The sequence below is a fragment of the Humulus lupulus genome, chromosome 5, assembly GCF_963169125.1.
Source record: "Humulus lupulus chromosome 5, drHumLupu1.1, whole genome shotgun sequence".
Classification (NCBI taxonomy): domain Eukaryota; kingdom Viridiplantae; phylum Streptophyta; class Magnoliopsida; order Rosales; family Cannabaceae; genus Humulus; species Humulus lupulus.
The window spans coordinates 78,414,866-78,435,907 of record NC_084797.1 but is presented as its reverse complement, the minus strand read 5'-3'; the positions used below and the strand labels follow the sequence as shown (position 1 = coordinate 78,435,907).

At 42.4% G+C, this 21,042-nt stretch overlaps 1 protein-coding gene across 2 annotated transcripts; it reads left to right on the top strand.

Moving 5' to 3' along the window:
• Window positions 1-16,784: 16,784 nt before the first annotated feature.
• Window positions 16,785-20,744, top strand: LOC133777469 (uncharacterized). Of its 2 annotated transcripts, XM_062217092.1 has the most exons (3): window positions 16,785-17,157; window positions 18,629-18,701; window positions 18,806-20,744. In XM_062217092.1, exon 3 carries the CDS (start codon window positions 18,809-18,811, stop codon window positions 20,501-20,503), a length of 1,695 nt encoding a protein of 564 aa, XP_062073076.1. In that variant the 5' UTR covers window positions 16,785-17,157; window positions 18,629-18,701; window positions 18,806-18,808; the 3' UTR covers window positions 20,504-20,744. The 2 variants fall into 2 exon arrangements, with proteins under 2 accessions (XP_062073076.1, XP_062073077.1); XM_062217093.1 differs by lacking the exon at window positions 18,629-18,701.
• The last annotated feature ends 298 nt before the right edge of the window (window positions 20,745-21,042 follow it).

Sequence of the window (21,042 nt, the reverse complement as noted above, 5' to 3'; positions counted from 1 at the left end):
AACCATGCATTTAAATAATTAAAATCACACATAAATCCCATCATGCCCTCCTGGCACGCTAATCAAGGCCCTTAAGCCTTATTAGCGAATTTGGGTCGTTACAACTATCCCCTCCTCATAAAAATTTCGTCCTCGAAATTTATCCAACATATCAGTCTGTAAACCCGCAACTCTGACCATACTTCCAAGGTCCACCGCCTTTACTTTACTTTTCAACCACACTCTTACAAGAGTAACAATTTTGCCCCACAAGATCTTGTCTAATAGCCATACTCTTGATAGCCTCTCGTTACACCGCAATCCTGCTGAAGCCCAGGGTCTACCTAGGTCACAATGACCAATTCACTGTCTTATTCTTGATTCCAGAGATACTCAAAAGTCATCACCTCTACTAGGTGGGATCAGCTTGTAGGCCCCGCAGGCCTAACCCTTAGTACAACTTCTGAATTTCATGTTGAAATAGGAATCAGAACTCTCCCTTCTTTCTCTGAACACCTTACAGATCCTCGTTTGTTATTACGCAGAGATGCAACTCTTTCCTTCCGGAACTTTATTTCCTCAACATTTAACAATTTACCAGCTCTTTATTCTTTCAAATAGGCAGACACCCCTGCCTTGAGAAGTTTCAACGACCTCTTTGGCTTTCTCTCTGAACTAAAGCCAAACCGTAGTATTCACTATGCGTTACATTAACAAGACACCAACAACTGCCACCACGACTAACTCGTCAGGGATTACACTTCCCTTAATACCTCAAGTATTCGCCTACTCAGCGCTTAATTCTTTAAGATCTTTGATAACTTTCGGACTGCCAATTCACCTGCAATCAACTGATAATTCCAGGTTCCCACTCTGTTCTTTTTGTCCTCTAAATCCATTCCAACAATTTAAAATACTATAGGGTCCCAATTCCGTATCATCGACGTTCTATCTCGAACCCAGTTCACTTGACCCAACAACATTAACTCCCTCAACTGAGTTAAAACTTTTCATGTCCAAACAATTTACTCAAGGTCTAAAGTGGTCTATTCCCATGATACACTACCACATCACCTAACCCCTCAGGGTCCAAAGGAAAACGCTATATTCCGGCACCCGCTCGACCCTCCCGGTACGACGTACCCTAGGAGGTGGAATGATGTCCATTCAGAATTCTCATTCACAACCCGAATCTAATTGGATCCTTCGTCCATTTCTGGTATTCCAACTTGTACCACCTTAGCAGGGTCCTTCTCTGCTTCAACCAAAGCCGAAACTTCGGGTTCCATAGCTCAGTGACACTCACCAGCTAATCATACCTGCTAACGTTACGCCAATCTCAGTCGTTGCCTTATATCCTCCATCACAATCTATGGCGTTATTCCCTGACTGATACTCGCCTCACAGCTAGGAGCTCCGTCTCCAATTATATCTCCCCTCGCTCAATCGAGGATTTCAAGCACTGGTCGTCCGTCTGCTACTTTTCACCGCATCTGGGTCTCAACGTTAACCTTCTTACTAATACCCAACACTCAAGTACCTCATCATAGACCAAGTCCTTTATGCCACCACTCTTAACTTAGCCATAACACACACACATTCCAGCATTCCCAGATATTAATCAATTCTTACCTTGTCTTCTGAATTTCTTTCTGATTCGACACATTCAGTCCGTCTAACCTCAAGTTTTACTGTTCTCCTCATCTCTGATGTAGTTGTCCCCGGAGATGCTTGTGCAATAGATGACGCGCTTACCAATCTTGTTATGCTTTCAATTCTTCAGACGCCCATCATTAGCTTCTTTGCGGCTTCAGATCAATTCTTCTCTTACCTGTCCTTTCTTCTTGCAGCCGTAATCTGAGAACTCCTGACGACATCCAAACTAACACTCCGTAGAACCTTACCTGTGACTTCGCCTTCTGGGTACAAACGTCTTTCGCATAGTCACTTGCTCACCATTTCTGTCTGGGAGTAATCCATATGTACTGCTCGTGAACTTGAAGGGAACTTGCCCACACCGTTCATGCATTCTCTGTCTAAAGAACTTACCTGTGCTGCTGCAGCTTGAACCGTTCCAGAATCCTTGTTACCAATTCTTCACACCCTGCCCGGTGCAACCTAATCAATTCACGAAAAGTCTTTATCCTTGGTTTCCAACTGGCAATAACCAGGTCGTAGATCAACTCTTGGGGACATCGTCCCATCTTGTATCCAACATTGTACTTTTCGTCCTAACCCGACGATACTAGCAATCTCCGAAGTATAACACTCTGGCTAATCCAAGATCAAATTTCTTCGATTGCTTCAATAGACTTTCTGTCGGCCAAAACCGTCTTCTACAACATCCCTTATACCAACCTATCTGTAGTCTGACCTTGAAGTATTCCCTAAATCTTTCTTTGCATACCCACATAATTTTCCCACTGGTCAGCTCTGTCTCCTTTACATACTCCAGATGATATCCTCAACAATCCATCCGCCAGAGTTTCTAATTCCTTCTCAATAAGTATTACTGTCCTCGGCCTCTCAAATGGCACCTTTGAGGCAACCTCTCTATGTCCATCTCCCTCGCGGAACATTCTCAACACCGAGCCCTTCTAATTCGATACATGACCAAAGCATAAGCTCGTCAGTTAAATACTCACCCTTGAGGACTCAGCCTCGAACTTCGAATGTATCGGTGCATTCCAGTTCTCCGTTCCCTCACCATGGAAATCCATCCCAACATCTCGAGTCATTCAACGTAGAAGTCATGTCCTCACCTGACCTCCTCTCAGGTGGCATCCTCTCCCCCAAGCGCATACTAACTAACCTCCCTGGTTCCTGTCGCCAGCTCGACAACCACCTTAGCAATCAAGCTTCTTTCAAATCTCAAATTAGGTGCCCAAGCATTGTCTGGGGTCCTTCTACCTCAACAATCGTGAATCCAACCTTGCTGCGTTCTATCAAATAACAGTACCATCCTTTCACCCAGACCTCTCCCCTTTCTTGGCAATTCCCGAAGCCACAACCCTATCCGGGGTTCTTTTAACTTGATTGTCCCGAATCTATCTTTACTAATTCCATCAAAGGAAGCACTGCCCTTGCGGCTATAGCACTCATGTTCTAATCATCAACCATCAGTTCCTCGACATCATGGCCCTCTTCGCCATCCACATACAGACGATAGCCTCATACCTCAGCGCAGCCCAAATACCTTAGACTATTCCCGATCTCAAATCCTTAAATGGGTTGCCATCAATTCAGGATACATCCATCAGTATAACTTTCCGAAATGAATTACCCAAATCACCACACCCATCGATCTACGCTGTTGTTACCCCCAACAGTCCAAACCAAACTTATAAATCCACCAGTCTCCACAGTTCAAATCATGTCTTTAAAATCTCTTCTAACCATTCATCATCTAGGTTCTTTCCAACCCATTAAGCCAGTACCTCAGCCCGAGTACCAATTCCAGGCATCCCTCTACCTCAACATTTAACATAACCCTCTAATCAGGATCTCTCGTCCTCTTAACCAAGGGTGGAATTAACTCAGCTCATCTATTGATAAATTCCTTGTCAGCTCGTACCTTCCTCAACTCTAGAGGATAACATCCTATACGCCTTTCATATAGTACCCTTATCTGTCCATACCTCACAGTAAACCATCACCGGTAACCTTACTGTTAAAACATCTAATTCAACCATCTCCCCAGAGAATTCGCTGTTCTTCTATCCCTTCTCAACTAACAAACTCCACAGCTAACTCACACACTAGTGACCCTTTTCTGCTGCTCTCAGGGATAACTGGAGATCTCAACTCCAACTTACATCTAGAAACCCATTTTTCAACACAATATCAGGTCCCCAAACCCTTCTAGGAACCGACAACTCGAGTTCATCTGTCAAAACCGACCAACTCCTGAACTCTGTGGTTCCTACTCTGAACCAAACCACCACTAGGTCCAAAAATCCACAGGTATAATGCACACACAAGCATATACTAGTTCAAATCCACAATGATATACATTTAGCTACCAGTTTTAACATCACTAAGTATATCCATGCTCATCATGCTTCATACAAGCTAATAAACAGATATAACATATGAATTTAATTCAGAAAACTAACCACATACGCTCAATATGCGAACCATTATGCCAATTTTCATCCACATGCATAATAATGTTATTTAGCACACATTGATCTCAACATGCAACAGTCAAGGGCCAGGCCCTATCAGTATCTCATGCATATGTCATCTCATTCCTCATGCTCCATATAAATAAGCAGGCAAACAGGGCATTCAACATATATTCAGACATGTCAATTAATCATACCAACCAACCCTGAGTCGAGCTTGTCACTGACAGCGAGCGTACATGTTCGGTCGATCTCCAGAACCAATAAACCTTGGCTCGCTCTGATACCAAGTTGAAACGCCCTACTTCCTTAGAGCCGTTACTAAGTGAGTTTTTAAGACAAAACAGTGTGCAATGAACTCGCTAACCGAGGTTTTGAAACAAAAGTGTGACTAATTAAAAGTTAAGGCTGTAATCTTTGAAAAGGCGTCGTTTCATTAAAACTTCTATTATTAAACATTTGGGATCCCAAAATAAGGTTTGAAAACTAATTACATTTTTGAAATAAGGTTACAGTTAAGAAATCATAAAATCATAGATTATTACAGCCACTTTCAAATAAACCCCCAACCAAAGCAGTCGAGCAGGCCGAACATGTACGCGCCGCTTCACGCTCTCCGTACTCATGGTTGGTTGATTCAGTCATTGCCCTTACCTGCAACACAGAGCACCCGTGAGCCGAAGCCCAGCAAGAAAACTCATGCAGAACATAACATATGCAATGTATACAGTTATCATAACAGATAATCCACAAATAAACAAGTCAATCATTAGACTAAGCAAACACGGCCAAGCCGCCCCAGAGCCTTACCGAAGCCTGGGGCATCGGTTCTCACCGCGAGGATAACTCATGTATCCCTTGGGTCCCACCCTGAATATAGCATAACACATGTATCCACCGGGCCCCGCCCTGACTATAGCATCCCATGTGCTAGGTGTTACTTTCGGCCCACGGCCGCCTCGGCTTACGCCGTACTCGGCCCACGGCCGCCCCGGCTTACGCCGTACTCGGCCCACGGCCGCCCCGGCTTACGGCGTACTCGGCCCTTGCCGCTCATTTCATCATAATCACACATATAGTACATTCGAAATAATCATTCACACACATCATGATTCATTTAAGGTTTAAACATTTGCACATAATACAATCTGGGGCCATGCCCTAACCTCGGGTGTTATAGTTTTCTTACCTTTCCAATCAATAGCTTAGATCACCTGACTCCTTGAGCACGATCCCACCCGAGCCTTAGCGCACACCTAGGCACAAACATAGGTCAAAGTCAACACCGAACCCCAAGTCCGAATACCTAGCCTCGGGACCAATCCCGAGCCCCCGGGAAGTCCCAAATCCCCAAAACAAAGTGGCGGAAACAAGCCCCGAACCCTAGGTCAAAATCCATCATCAAAACTCAAAAATTCCCCTCTGTGAACAGTGCAGCGCTACAGCGCTCTAAAGAGGGCGCTGTAGCGCTACAAGCAGAACACCCCTCCAGAAACAGGGACTAGCGCTACAGCGCCCACTGACTAGCGCTAGTTGCAGCCCAGAAATCCCAATATCGCATTTCTGCGATTTCTTTCACCCAATCTCAAACCAAACTTCCCCAAATCTTTACCAAACTCAAAATCAAGCTTATGAACACTCTCCATTCATCCCAAGCATCCCAAATCCTCAAATCCCAAGATCATTTATCCCAAATCTCAAAATCTACCATGAACAACCCTAAACCAGAAATTCAAGCAAACCACAAAGTTAAAGTCTTAGAAATCATACCATTGCTGCAAATTTCGACCTTGATTCAACCCTAGGCCTCCTTAGCTTGCTCTCCCTCAAAGCTTGCCCAGAAATCCCCTGAGATTCCCATCAATCCAGCTCAAAACACAGCTCAAACCATCAAAACCCTTAAAACCGAAAATCTCTAAAACTTACCTCAAACATTGATGTGTTCTTGCCAAATCTTCAAGTCTAACCCAAGATCCTTGATGCTCAGCCTATCCTTGCTCTCCACTAAGCTTTTCCCCAAGAAAAACGGAGAGGAACGGTGCAAGAACGCACAAACCGTTCCTTGAGAAAACCCCCCTGTTTTCTCTCTTTTCTTTCTTTCCTTCTTCTTTCTTTTCTTTTTCTTTCAGCATTCCCTCTCTCTATAAAGCCTTATAAAAAAAACCTATCTCCAAAAGCCAAATGACCAAAACGCCCTCCCTATAAATTCTAAATCCTTTTGTTCAAGTAGGGCTATTTTAGTCATTCACCCAATTCCCGCTAATCCTCAAGTGTCTCTAATATTTTCCCGTTGCTTCCCAATACCTGATAAATCACCAAATAATTATCCCCCATCATCAAAATAAATCTCAATCTATTTCTCTGAATTCCTGTTCGTACCCCCAGGCTCGCCCCGAGCCGGGTATAAATTCCTGTCATCACTTTTCGCTAGCCTGCCCACTGGGATCGCCTCGAGTCACAAAGCACAGATACATCCACATACCACTGTGGCCTCAACAATCAACACATATCAATACAGTTACGCCCAATCATGGAAAAAATTACAATTATGCCCTTCTAACGCGATCCGGGCCTACATGCACACTAACTTACATAGTCATGCATCTCAGATAAACAAATAGTCATATAACATGCTTTAAATCATAACCATGCATTTAAATAATTAAAATCACACATAAATCCCATCATGCCCTCCTGGCACGCTAATCAAGGCCCTTAAGCCTTATTAGCGAATTTGGGTCGTTACAGTTGAGGGGACCCCGGAGTGACCTCATGAAAACTATAAGGGGAGAACGAGGCAGGAGGTTCAGGTGGGAGGTTTCCCTCCATGAACTCCAACTCCATCTGTAGATCAAAAAGGCTCACTCTAAGGTTTGCAATGTGGTCACTAAGGTCAAAGGAGAAAGGAACTCCATCACCCCTCAAAACTGATTCTATTTTGCTCTCCACCACCCAGATTTTATGCCTAAGTTCAGACATGTGCTTAAGGTGACCTATACTGGCCAGCCTCAAAGTGTCATAGTCTTCGTGAAGGTTGTTTTCGAGGGACTTCGAGTATGAAAATAAGTCTACAAACTCGACCCCTGGAGGAACGCCAGACGATCCCTCACATGCCATGGAACCTCGTCTCATAGGTAATAAGGATGCACGTGTAGGTGAAGGGAGTGCTACAAAACACAAAGGAATAGGCTCAAAACCTCTAGACACAGGCACTCTAAATGACCAACTATGGGGTACAAGCAAGGGCATGTGTGTGGATTAGCTCACAAGGAGCTCCAGCCAAGGCAACCTATCTCGAGTAGTCCTAATTTAGACCTAATGAACATAAGAAAGAAAGAAATTATACATTGAGTAAGAAAAATTGAGCACCGACACAGCCAAAAAGAAGGCCAAGGGTCAAAAGCACAGTCATGGTCGAAAGGAGGCCAAGGGTCGAAAGTACCATCACGGTCGAAAGGAGGCCAGGGGTCAAAAGCACCGCGATCGAAGAAATGCAATGGGTTGAAGGTGTTTAATTAAAAACGGCTCTTGATGACATGGCAGGATTGACATACATGTGGCAGGCACGTGACGACTTTAAGTGAATGAATCATGTTCGACCATCGACCAGAAAGTCATTGATTTATCAAGCATCATGCTTAGGTGCAACCAGTCTGGTCGCATATTTTCATTTACTTCCTTTTGGATGTGCAATCTTGTAATATTTGCATTAATTGTAATTTCTTTTATTACCTAGATATGTGAATCTTAATGATAATTAAGGCCTATCAGCCCATGTACTCTTCTTGAGCTTATAAATAAGAATCAAAGGGCTCAAGGAAGGGACTTTTGATCTTTGTACTCTGAGAGAAAAATACAGTGTGATTATTCACCGAAGTTGTAAGCTTCCCAGGGCTTGTGAAACTCGTGAACCCTAGTTCATTGATCACAGTGTTGGAATTCAACATCAATAAGAACACTAAGTGGACGTAGGTCATTACCATCCAATTGGGGCCGAACCACTATAAATCGTTTATGTCGTTTACTTTTCCATTTGAATTTCTTCTTGTTTCCATCTCATTTTATATTATTTATCTGACTCCGTGTCATTGACCAATTTGAGGGTCAACATTTTGGTGCTTTCATTGAGATTTGAACTCAAGATTTCAAGAAAATCAAATGGCAAAAACATCCAAGAAGACGGGGCAGACTTCGGGCGCTGCATCCACCCAGCCTCCTCCACCGAATGTGGCTGAAGATGAACCACATTTAGACTTTGAAGAGGAGGAAATGGACTCTGAAACCCTGAGGACAACACTGAGTGTGTTGCAAGAGGAGTTGGCCAATAAAGAGAATGTGGCTAAGACATTGGCTTTGTAGCAGAGAGAAATTGAACGCCAACGCCAAGAGTTGAATGAGTGGCAGGCGGACATGGACTGCCGGCAAAGAGATGACACTGCCACCCTAGAAGCAGCTATTCAGTTGGCCTAGGGGCATACTACGTCGACTTCTTAATCGGACCACCCACCAAGTGCACCACCACAACAGGCCCCAAACCCAAGTCCTCCGCTTCAGCTGGCGAGCCCTCAAAGGCCAGAGCAACCGCCTGCTGCTCAACAGAATATCCCGTTTCAGGACTCTGAGCAGTAGCCACCTTCTCGTGCTAGTCGAGATAATCCCCAGCGTCAAAGGCAGAATAGGGCTGGGCAGCCTCCCCGAAGCCCTAGATGCCCAGGGACTGAGAACCAAATCCACCGAGTAAGGGGGCAACGTCTTTTTGCTAATAGAAGGCACACCGAATTAGGCTCTGCAGTCAGGGGACCCCCACGGCATAATAATTCCCGGGGACCCCCCGACCAACGCAGGCCTCCCCCTGACACTCGAGAGATGCCAGCTAGAGGAGGGAATAGTGCGACCAGCTGGTCGCGCCATAGTTGGTTGCATTTCAGAGACATCCATGACTATAATGAATTTGATTCCGGCAGAGGGAATGCTGGTCGGGGTCAAGGAGAAAGAGGTGGGGAAAGGAATCCCCCAAAGAGAAAATAGGCATGCGAGCCAGAATGTTGGGGGGAAACCAAGGCAACATAACGTCTTTGATCGGTTGGGCGCTAGCGAGCATAGGCACAGAGATGATGACCTAAGGGACATGCTCAACGATAGGCGTGAAAGGCACGGTGAGTACGCTCCTCCGACACCAGTCGCCCCAGCGATCCCAGACGTCGTACAGGCCCAGATCAATGCATTAAACCAGGCTGTCCAGCAGCTGGTAGGGAGCTGGACATCCCACATCGAGTATGATCGGGGAAGAGGTACTCCATTCATACAGAGAATAGCTGTGGCGAAAACCCTCAGCAAATTCAAGATGCCAGTACTACCCAATTTTGATGGATATGGGGACCCAGTATCTCACATGAACAAGTTTGAGATATAGATGGACATCCAAAAGGTGTCGGATGATGCTCGCTGCAGGATCTTTCCAGCCACCTTATCTGACACCGCTCAGGAGTGGTTTTTTAAATTCCCTCCTGCTAGCATAGTGTCATGGGAAATGTTCGTGAGGGAATTCTACGTTGTTCGTGTACACCCAACTAAAGCCAACCAGCTGGTCGAGATATGCCAGAAGGAAGGAGAATCCTTGAAGGAGTACGTCCAGCATTTCATGCGAGCAGCAGCTGGGGCTAAAACAGTTGGCGATGAAGGGAAAATGATGGCCCTTACAGCTGGAGTAAGGCGCCATTCTCCCCTCTGGAATAGCTTAACAAAGAATGGGGTGAAGAGTACTTAGGAATTCCTTGATCGAGCAGACCGGTACATTAAGCTCGAGGATGCGATTGCCAACGAAGGGAAATCGACTGCGAAAGACAAGGGACCTAAGGAAGATCCTGCTAAAGCCACCAACGGGTCTGATAAACCCAATGGAAACGGCAAAGGCAACGAGAGTGGTAAAAATGGTGGAAAAAGGGAAAACGCTGAGCCGTTGATGTCCAAAAATAAGCGCCCTAAGGGCAACAGGTACGAGCCAAGGTTCACAAACTATACGCCCCTTGTCGAGAGCAGAGCAGAGGTGTTTCAGGCGACTAGTGCCAATGTCCCCTACAAGCGACCAGTGCCAATAAGAAAGGATATCTCCAAAAGGGATACAACAAAATTTTGTCATTTCCACAACGACTATGGCCATGACACCAATGAGTGTAACCAACTGAAGGATGAGATTGAGTTCCTTATCAGACAGGGACACCTGAGGAGATACGTACGAGCCACGGGAGGTTCTCAATGAGAGGCTCAAGGAGGCAACGAGCAGGCACCTGTATGTTAATGCTCGCCACTTTGCAGGAGAGAGTGGGAAGGCTAGAGAGCAATATGCTTGGACCTTACGCCACAACCAGGACATCGAGATGCTAAAAGTGGAGGAGCGAACTCCCAAGAAGGCTCGAACAAAGGAAGAGCTAATAACTTTCTCTGAGCTTGACGCTCAGCATGTTCAATTTCCTCATTCGGACCCTTTAGTCGTGGACGTTCAGATAGCCAACATGATGGTCAGAAGGGTGTTAGTTGACACAGGGCCATTTTTTATGGCTGTACAAGATATAGAGAGCAGAGAGCACTCTATATCCATTTGGGGTGATTTGGAAGGGGGCGACCTCGAAGTAGTTGGCAACCCCTTGGAAAAATGGATGAAGAGGCAAGGTTACCCCTGCCTCGATATGATATATCAACCAGGCGCTAAAGGCGCCCCCAGGCAGGTTTGCCCACTGGTCGATGGTAGGCTTGATTAGGGTTATCCCAGGAAGTCCATACTTCTTGAGATAATTCCCTACCATCCTAGCTGTGATGTTGCTAGGAGGTACCATGTACCATTCGACTTTTGGTCGAAGGACGTCCCGAGGTTGGGCCTTTGTTTGGATTTCTCGCCAAGGAGTGTTTTCAGCTTATGGGCTGGTCGAAGGATTTTCAGCCTGAGGAGCAGGCTGTTTGGCAGGAGGAGAGGTTGTTTTCCTTTTCTTTTGAGCAGTGGATTTTACTCGACCCATGTTCGATGGACTGGTTGAAGGTCTATTAGAAGGGTTATGAGAAAAAAGGAATTTTCGGGATTAGTAACGACTATTGTTCCTGATCTTTGAGCAGCTGGGCGAGCAAGTCATCGTCGATCGGCCTCTCACCTCCCCACAGGTCGTGCATGAAAATCTGTGAACAAAGAAGGGGAGATGAGAATCTACAGCCAATAGACCAAGAAAGTTAAAAAGTTGGAATAACGTTGCTCGTGTATAAAAGTTAAGCTTTTATACGACCAGCAGCATTCTAACAAAAATACTAAATTCTATGCGAATAGTTTGGAAAATGGATTAAAAAGCAGAAGTGAAAATTTTTTAAGGAAAAACTTTTCGACACTGAAAGGGCGGGAAAAACCTAGTTTTTTCTACAAGCCTAAAAATTGAATTTTTACTTCGATTTTACGCCCTAAATCAATAATCCTAACTCCCAAGTCAATTCATAAGGCTCATATCATGTTTTTTCTTTATCCTATCGTGCTAATATCTACGTGCCCATTTACCCCAAATCAGTTTTTCAAGAACATTAAGGAATTGTAAGTCTGAAACAAACCAGAAATTAAATATTGCATGGCAATCTGACGACGGAGAAGTTTGAGAAACTTACTTGGATGAAGATTAGTGCAAACTTCTGAAATGATGAATGGCTGGGCAAAAGCTTCGTGGATCGTTGGGATCGTTTGGGTCTTCTGGGTTCGAAGGGTTCCATTCTTCAGTGTTCTTGAGAAAGAGATGGAAAGTAAAAGGTGAAAGGTAAATATGAAGGGCTATATATATATATTGGTCGAAGCACGGTTACAAAGGTAATCATGAGGGGTGATTTTTTGAGGCATGGGAAAGCGTAATAGCTGTCAAATCACTTTTTGGGAAACTACAAAGATATGATTGGTTGCCTTTTTTCGAGGAGGCATGGGCGGCTCTGACAGATTTGTCAAGGCATACGAAAGGTTGGTTGTTTAAGTTTACTTTATACTGGTCGTAGTAAAATAAACTTGGGAGGGCAAATGTTTACCCAAAAATGACTTATGATGCCGTGGCATGATTGACCCACACGTGGCGGGCACGTGATGACTTTAAGTGAATGAATCTTGTTCAACATCGACCAGAAAGTCATTGATTTATCAAGCATCACGCTTAGGTGCGACCAGTCTGGTCGCATACTTTCATTTATTTCCTTTTGGATGTGCAATATTGTAATATTTGCATTAATTGTAATTTCTTTTATTACCTAGATACGTGAATCATAATAATAATTAAGGCCCATCGGCCCATGTACTCTTCTTGAGCCTATAAATAAGAATCAAAGGGCTCAAGGAAGGGACTTTTGGACTTTTGATCTTTTTACTCTGAGAGAAAAATACAGTTTGATTATTCACCGAAGTTGTAAGCTTTCCAGGGCTTGTGAAACTCGTGAACCCTAGTTCATTGATCATAGTGTTGGGATTCAACATCAATAAGAACACTAAGTGGACGTAGGTCATTACCATCCAATTAGGGCCGAACCACTATAAAATGTTTGTGTCGTTTACTTTTCCATTTGAATTTCTTCATGGTTTCATCTCATTTTATATCGTTTATCTGACTCCATGTCGTTGACCAATTTGAAGGTCAACAGAAGGTATGAGCCTGCAAAAATGAAGGAGAAAGGTATTTTAGTCTCCAAGCACCTATATGGATATTGGTATAAAAGAAATTAATTTAAATAATAAAAGGGAGAGACAACCAAAATGAGTTAAGAGGAATCGAACCCTTTACCTCTTGGAGGAAGTGAAGACACTAAAACCACCAAGATAAGGAGAGAAAATGCAAATATTATGCCTGAGATGAAGGTCTATTTATAAGAACCACAAACTTACCTTAGCCATTGGATCCACTGCTCGATCAATGGTCAAGAAGGGGGTTTGGCACTTGCCTTGGGATCCGTAGAGCACAATGATAGGCTCATATTCATTCTCAAAATCACATAATAGTCTTCAACTCCAAAGTATGTGTTTCTATAATGTCAAAATGAAGAGGCAAGCTAATACCTCGCAGGCATCCCAAAAGCATCGCACCTTGAAGTCTACAAGAAAGCCTGAAGACCCTCTCATAGACTGGGGGGCAAGTGTGGATACCAAAAATCCTAGTTGCACGAGACTCCAGCCTTGTGCCCTTCAAACCATAGATTTGAGATGGAAGCAGCGAAGCCCGACCTAGCGTCTTTAGCTAAGAGCCCCGTGACAGAACCAAGCGAGACATGGTCTTGAGCTACAGGCCTTCGTCTCGCGCCAAGAGGGTCTCGCATCAAAAGCACCTCACGCCAAGAAGGTCTCGTGCCTGTAAGGTGCCTCGTGGCTCGGAGGGGCCTTGCCCCGAGAAGGCCTTGCGCCAAGAGGGCCGCACGCACTGGAAGGTGCCCCGTGCCTTGGAGGTGACTCACGACTCTGCCTCGCGTACAAGGGCCTCGCGTGCAGGGGGCTCGCACACCACACCATCTCGCTCGCACCAACCTCACACACCACGGGCCTTGGGAGGATCTTGCCTTCTATTCTCCTAGAGGTACGAAATGTATATAGAGGTACGACCCTGAAAATCATAGATGGAAGACCCTATCCTTACGCCAGACAAGTAGTAGCATACATGCCAGGTACCTGACACGGTCCTTCTCAGCCAACCTCTGACATCTGTCCCCGACAAGTAGTGGAGGTACGAGGAGTGGTGGCATGACCTGTATGTTTCTGACCATTTATCAGCATCAACACAACAACCCTCTGCTCCACCACGACCTATGCCACTACCACAACAACGTACCCAAGTACCTTCTTGTCCCCTGGGACCACCTTGTACCAAGGCCATTAGAGCCAAGCTATAAATGGATCTTCTCCTCTCCATCTAACGGGTTGGAAAATTCTTGTAATATCAGACTATTCTAAGAGCCATATACGAGTTTTTCTTCTATTGTTCACTTGCAATTTTCCTCCAAATTTCTACAAGTTCTTTTGCATTCATTAAGTTCTAATTAAATTTTTGAGTTTTCCATCTATATTTTGTTGACGAGTTTCTGCCGTCAACACACACCGACTAGCCTTTTACTGATATAGTACATGAGGTGTTTTACCCTGTTCTCTTCTTTTACCAAAGTAGCGCTGATTGCATGCTCGGTGATTTCTAAATAGATGAATAATACTTCACCATATATTGGCTTTTCTAGGATGGGAGGTTTAGCGAGATGCTCCTTCAAGGCTTGGAAAGCTTTCTCGCACTCCTCAGTCCATTGGATTTTCTTACTACCCCTCAGTATGTTAAAGAAATGGACACACTTGTTCGTAGACTTTGATAGGAACCTACTGAGGAAAGCTACTCTCCTTGTTAAGCTTTGCACTTCTTTGATTGTGGTAGGTGACTTCATGTTGATCAATGCTTTGATCTTCTCGGGGTTAGCCTCGATTCCAAGTAAATTGGCTATGTATCCGAGAAACTTACCAGAACCAACTCCAAACGAGCACTTGAGAGGGTTTAACTTTATGCTATACTTTCTAAGTATTGTAAAGCATTCCTCCAAGTATTGAACATTCCCTCCAGCTTCTTTGGACTTTACCAATATGTCATCGACATATACCTCCATCTTTTTGCCGATCAAGTCTCAGAACATGCCATTCACTAAACGTTGGTAGGTGGCTCCTGCGTTCTTCAAGTTTAATGGCATCACCTTATAACAGTACAATCCCTTGTCTGTTCGAAAGTTGGTATGTTCCTCATCGGGAGGGTGCATACTTATTTGATTATACCCAGAATATGCATCCATGAATGATGAGAGTATTTCATGTCCAGCAGTTGCATCGACCAGTTGGTCTATTCTAGATAGTGGGAAGCAGTCTTTAGGGCAGGCCTTGTTCAATATGTGAAGTCCACGAATGTCCTCCACTTCCCGTTTGACTTTGGGACCAACACGAGGTTTGATACCCAATCTAGGTAGTAGGCCTCCCTTATAAAACTGTTTTCCTTGAGCAGCTCTACCTCCTCCTTCAGGGCTTGAGATCGACCTTTGTCAAACAGTCTCTTCTTTTGTTGCACCGGTGGGTAGTTCTTGTCCACATTGAGGACATGGCTTATCACGGGTGGAGAAATTCCAACCATGTCCTTATGTGACCAGGCAAAGATGTCCTGGTTCTTCTTCAAAAACTCTACCAACCGTGCTTTAATTTCCACTTTTAGCTCCTTCCCGACTTTAATTACTCTAGTCGGGTCCTCCTCATATAGTAGGACTTCGTCAATGTCTTCGACTGGTCCTACCCCATGATGTCATCCCCAAATCAAGGATCGATGTTGTTTCCCTCGCTTTGGGAAACTTGTTATAATGACAAATCTTCGTTAAAAGGAGCCCCCGACTCCAGTTGAGTGTTTCTTTCAACGTCAACTTCCATGTTGACAACCACATCGGCTCTTTCATTCCCTTCGCAGTAGGTTACTACCATGTTGTTTATGCATGGTCCTTTCTTTGCCGTGACCACTGGCGCATTATAGCATTCTCGTGCCTCCCTTTGGTTACCCTATACTCATTCTTGCCCTGCGCTTGTGGGGAACTTCAAAGATAGATGCAAGATAGACACTGCTGCGTGTAATGCCATCAGGAGGGGTCTCTCGAGCACTACATTGTAAGCCAATGAGCAATCTACCACTAGGAACTCTGTCATTACAGTCTCGTGCCTGGGGTATCCCCCACCGTGACCGGTAGTCTGATAGTTCCTGCTGGTGCTAGGCGTTCTCCTATGAACCATTTGGGAACACGGTGTCAGGTCCTTGACTGTGAGCTTCATCTTCTCGAGGGATGATACGTAGATGATATCAACTGAGCTTCCCGTATCCACCAAGCATCTCTTCACTCGGGCATTGGCGATTTGAATGGTAAGGACCAGAAGGTCATCTATTTTGCATAAAAAAAATCATCGTTTTGGCAAAAAAAAAAAAAAAAAAACCAAGCTCTCAAGATTGCATCGATTTTTTCCATCGAATTTGTATAATTTTGGCCAAAATATCAAATTTTGTAGATGCATCGCAATTGCATCGAAGAAGCATCAAAATAACATCGTTTTTGTACAAAAAAAAAATGAAAACGATGATATTTCGATGCAATTGCGATGCATCCACAAAAATTAATTTTTTGGCCAAAACTGTGCAAATTCAATGGAAAATCAATGCAATCTTGAAAACTTAGTTTTTCTGTTTTTGCCAAAAGAATGTTTTTTCGATGCAAAGTTGATATTGTTTCGATGTTTTTTATGCTCTTGCGATGCAATCTTGAAAACTTGATTTTTGGCCAAAATGATGCAAAATCGATGGTACATTGATGCTATGTCTATGCTCTACGCTGAAATTTGACGAAAATTTTGGTGAGCAATAACTTTTTGCTTGAATATCCATTGTAGTTGATTTTTTTTTAATCTTAGTATTTGTTTTTTAGATCTACATGTTTAGCATATTTAAAGTGTTAAATTTTTTATGTAGAACATAAAAATTAATGAATCATGGGTACTTATTAATATGAGACAAAAAGTTTAGTGAAAGGGGGATTATAATCAAAATTATACAAAATAATATTTGGATGTCTATTAAATTTTTCGTATAAATGAAATAAGGATTATTGTTAAGCATATAACATAAAATTTAACAGTTTTACTAAATCACGCGCTGTAAGGAGCGTCGGTTTTGGTTGAATGATTCCGCAGAGTCGGAGCGTAAAGATGAGAGATTTGAGTCGGTAATTGCATAAATACGGTGGTTGTTGGAACCTTCGTGACAGAACGAATGATCTTTCTCTTCTATGGACTTGAGATGAAGTAGGGCCACCATAACCATAATTCACAAACCAACTTCTCCTATGGAAAATCCCAGATCTTAATACGAGTTACTGAGTTAACTCGATGTTAGATTGAAGACAGTGACACTTTTTGATATTGCACCGTAGATTTGTATCTGAGAAGGTTCCCTACACCGAATGATCCTACTTTTGGCTGAAGGATCGCATCGATTTCTATCATTTGGTAAAATACTCCAAACCCATTTCATAATATTAGGTTTTACTTTTATGTTAAATCTTCCATTTTTCACCATTACATTTTCAGATTGTTTTGACAAACATTTAGCGCAAATTGAAATGTGCAACACTTTTTTTTTTTTTTTTCCTGAAAAAAATGGGACTGGGAAGTAAGAATCCTAGGAAGGAAAGATGAGATTTCTGAGAGTCCTTTTTTTTTTTCAATTATTAATATTAAATATGGAAGAGGAAAATGAATGACATTACTCTATTTCTGTACTAGATGAAGGATAGAATATGGAATGAAAATAGGGTTGAATGTAAAGTACTTTGTATAGAAAAAGCCATGCTAACTACGTGGTCTGAGAATAATGATCGAATGTCCTCACTTGATGCGTTTAGTTTTAGCTTCTGGAGCTTTGGTTTTTTGAGATTTCACACATGTTTGCTTAAAAATAACAATCAATCTCATTGCAAAATGCAAAATACTTTTGCCAGTCCCACTTTTTAATCCATCCATTGACCCAAATGGATATCAATGGTTATCTCATATCCCTCTGCTAAAGTTCAGGTTCTTGATTTTATTAGAAAATTCTGGTGTATTTATTTATATAAGGGGCTTTCCGACTATTATGCAATCTAAATAGTGAGATTGACAACATTTGGGCAGTTAAAAGCTGTGGGAAGTTTTTTTGTGGCTGGGCTTGTGGACTGGCTAAATTGATATTTTGCAAACTAGTGTTGTTGTGGCTCTTATAGTAGTAATGTTGCTAAAAAAAATTGATACTTTTCTTATTATATTATTGTTTAAAAGAAATTCTGAAAGATCAGATGTTTTTTCGGATAGAACCTGATAAGGTGTTGAATCTCCCTATTGTTTCTTTATTAAAAATCTATGATTATGTTCATTCTATGTTGGTAAAGATTAGGTGGCTAACTTATAATTTTATTTCTTTTTCCCACTTATATTTTTGTTCTTTAGAGGACAGCTTGTTCTTTTCTTTTTCAAATTTTATTTTCTTCTGTTTAACAATAAACTTTTCATATTTTGTTGAAAGAAAACTGTTGATACTAAGTCTTTGTGTGATGTACTGGGTTTGACAGTATTATTTTGTTCAAGTTTGTATTAGATTTGAATAGGCTGAGTCAATTGTATGTTTAAAAGTCTAGAAAACTAATTTTTAAAGTGAAATGTTATATTTTTTATTGTAAGAAAGGAACATAATCTGATAATAGCAAATCTAATGTGTATTTGAGTAAAATATCCAATTTGGTGTAAAAATTAGTATCCATTACTTTTTATGCCAGATTTTGCCTTGGCAATAGTATTTGCATTGCCAAACGTGGGGTTATCTAATCCCACTCTCATTCTTCATCTGGCCCTCAAAACATGGCCTAAATATACTGCAATGTAGTTTAAAAATGTTAAACCCTTTTCATTATCCAATTTAATATTGTTTTCTGTTTTCATCCTTAAGATTGATCGAGCAGTACTTTCTCTAGTATTCAGCACAAGCCAATCATTGTGTAGTGACCTGGTTATCATAACCTGTATGTATTCTTTGTTTATGTCATGACATTTTTCTTCTCTATATTGGTTTTGTATTCATCATCTCAAACTCTTTTTTTCCCTTTGTGTCTTACTGTGTCCACAGAGAATGTCACAGGAGTTTCAGTCCACAGCCCATAGTGGTGTGGGCAGTCATATATTGCTTGACCATTCCGTTCAGGCAGTATGTTCTTTATGCCAAAAGATCCTTTCACATGATAATGAGGCAGCTGGTGATCTTGAAACGATTGGCATTTGTGGTGACTGTAAATTTTTGTTTTCTGAAGATCTGGATACCCCATCACGTGAATCTCGTCGAAGGAGACTACCACGCCGAAGAAGAACCAGGTATAGCAGTAGTGAGTCCTCAGAAAATACTTTTTCCCAACAATTCTCACAGGTGATCAATCTGGTGAGGCAAAATGAGTCGACTATCTCTGCATATGAGGATTTGCCAGTAGAAGGTGATCCTACCGGTAGGTTATTGCAGCACCCGAGTTCCCGGATTACTCCAATGGGGTCTAGAAGATGTAGGCGGGTGCTCATTCCCTCTGATACGAAAAGCGAAGATTCCGATAATGTGGATTCTTTATTTGCTGATAGTGAATCTAATGTCAGTTTTGGCTGGCACAAGGCATTCCAAGGTGACAGTGATGCCATTTCTTGTAGCACTTATGGAGGAGACTCTGATGCTTCAGTAGATCTCCATGGTTTTCTGGACTCAGAGATGTTTACTCAACCAATTGAAGGTGGTGAGTTTGACAGTGATACTGACATTGATCCAATGCATGTTGGGCTTAACAATTGGAACTCTGATGATCTAGGAAGTGAAGGAGAAGCAGAAGATGAAGAAGGTGATGGTGAATGGGAAGAAGTCCATGCTGAGGAAGACATGATTCCACCTACAGATGCCAGATCTCATATAAGGAACTTTTCATATTCTAGTCGAAGTGGACAAATGGGTCGTTCTTCTGAATCCGATGATACTATGCATTGGGAAAATAGGGAAGGCAATCAAACATATACCCATAACATCTTTGCAAACTCAGAACAAGCTTGGATGGCTGACGTTGGAGAGTCTACAAATTATCTTGATGCGAGAGTCTTGGAAGAATTCCTTCAGCATCTGGTTGAGGATGACAACTCAAGACTTGGAGTGCCTCCTAGAGAGGTATCTTTTGTGAATAGTCTACCTCGTGTGATCATTAATGAGGAACATGAGAAGCAGCTTGATGGCTTAGCTTGTGCAATTTGCAAGGATATGCTAGCCATTGGTGTTGAGGTGAATCAACTTCCCTGCAAACACCTTTATCACCCTTCATGTATATTGCCATGGTTGCGTTCTCGAAACTCATGCCCCCTTTGTAGATATGAGCTGCCAATTGATGATAAAGATTATGAAGAGGGGAAGTGTAACACTACGAGTAGAGTGGAGATCAGCACTCACCATCTGAATGTGACAGAGGACAGTTTCTCTAGCTCCTCATCTGACAGGGCAGAGGAAGAGCTCGAATTTAATGAAGGTAGATTAGAGCAGAGAGGGCTGCAGGATGTGGAACCAGAAGCAAATAGCTCCAGAAAGCAGAGTGGTAGGAGAAGATGGTTTTTTCTTGCAGCAGCTCCAGTTGTCGGTCTTGTGGGCATTGTTCTTGTCTTGTGGTTAGGAAACCTTGGAACAGAAAGAAGAGGATTTTCCACCGCCCTCCGGCCCCTCCCCCAACAAAGCCAACAAAATCTTCAAATTAATGGCTCCTTATCCAACGGAAGGGAGAATAGGAGCAGGAGATGGTGGTCACTGTTCTAAAAAATTTCTTTTATGTTCTCTGATAAAATATGTTAGTTTATGCTGATGCTTTTTCTTCCCATCTTGTTGGTTTGAGACTTTTATGCTATCCTCACGGCTTAGATTGGTTAACACCTGCATGATTTTTAAACTCTGACGTATTAAATCCATGTTGTCTGCTTAAATATTTTTGCTCCTTGCAGTAGCAATGCAATGTGGGTTGGAGAATGAGAATTTGAAGACAAAATTTAGTTTGAATTTCCATCAATTGGTTTTTTTTTTCAGTTGCAAATTTTACCAATCTCAAGCACGCATTTGAAGGATGAAAGTGCGGTATTCTTTGAAATATACATTGATTTTATTAAAAATAACCGAAGAAAATATCGATATAAATAGAATTTTATGAAAAAAATTAAAAATATTAATAATATGTCTAAAAATATAAAATTTATTTCTGTCAAAAAAAAATTATTGATAAAATTGTAAGAAAAAAATTAATATTTTATAAATAAACTAATTTTTTGTAGTAAAAATGGTATGCCCAATAGAAATTTATTGGT

What these genes read in the sequence shown, in the direction of transcription:
- LOC133777469 (XM_062217093.1), top strand. Translation starts at nt 18,809, where the DNA reads ATGTCACAGGAGTTTCAGTCCACAGCCCATAGTGGTGTGGGCAGTCAT.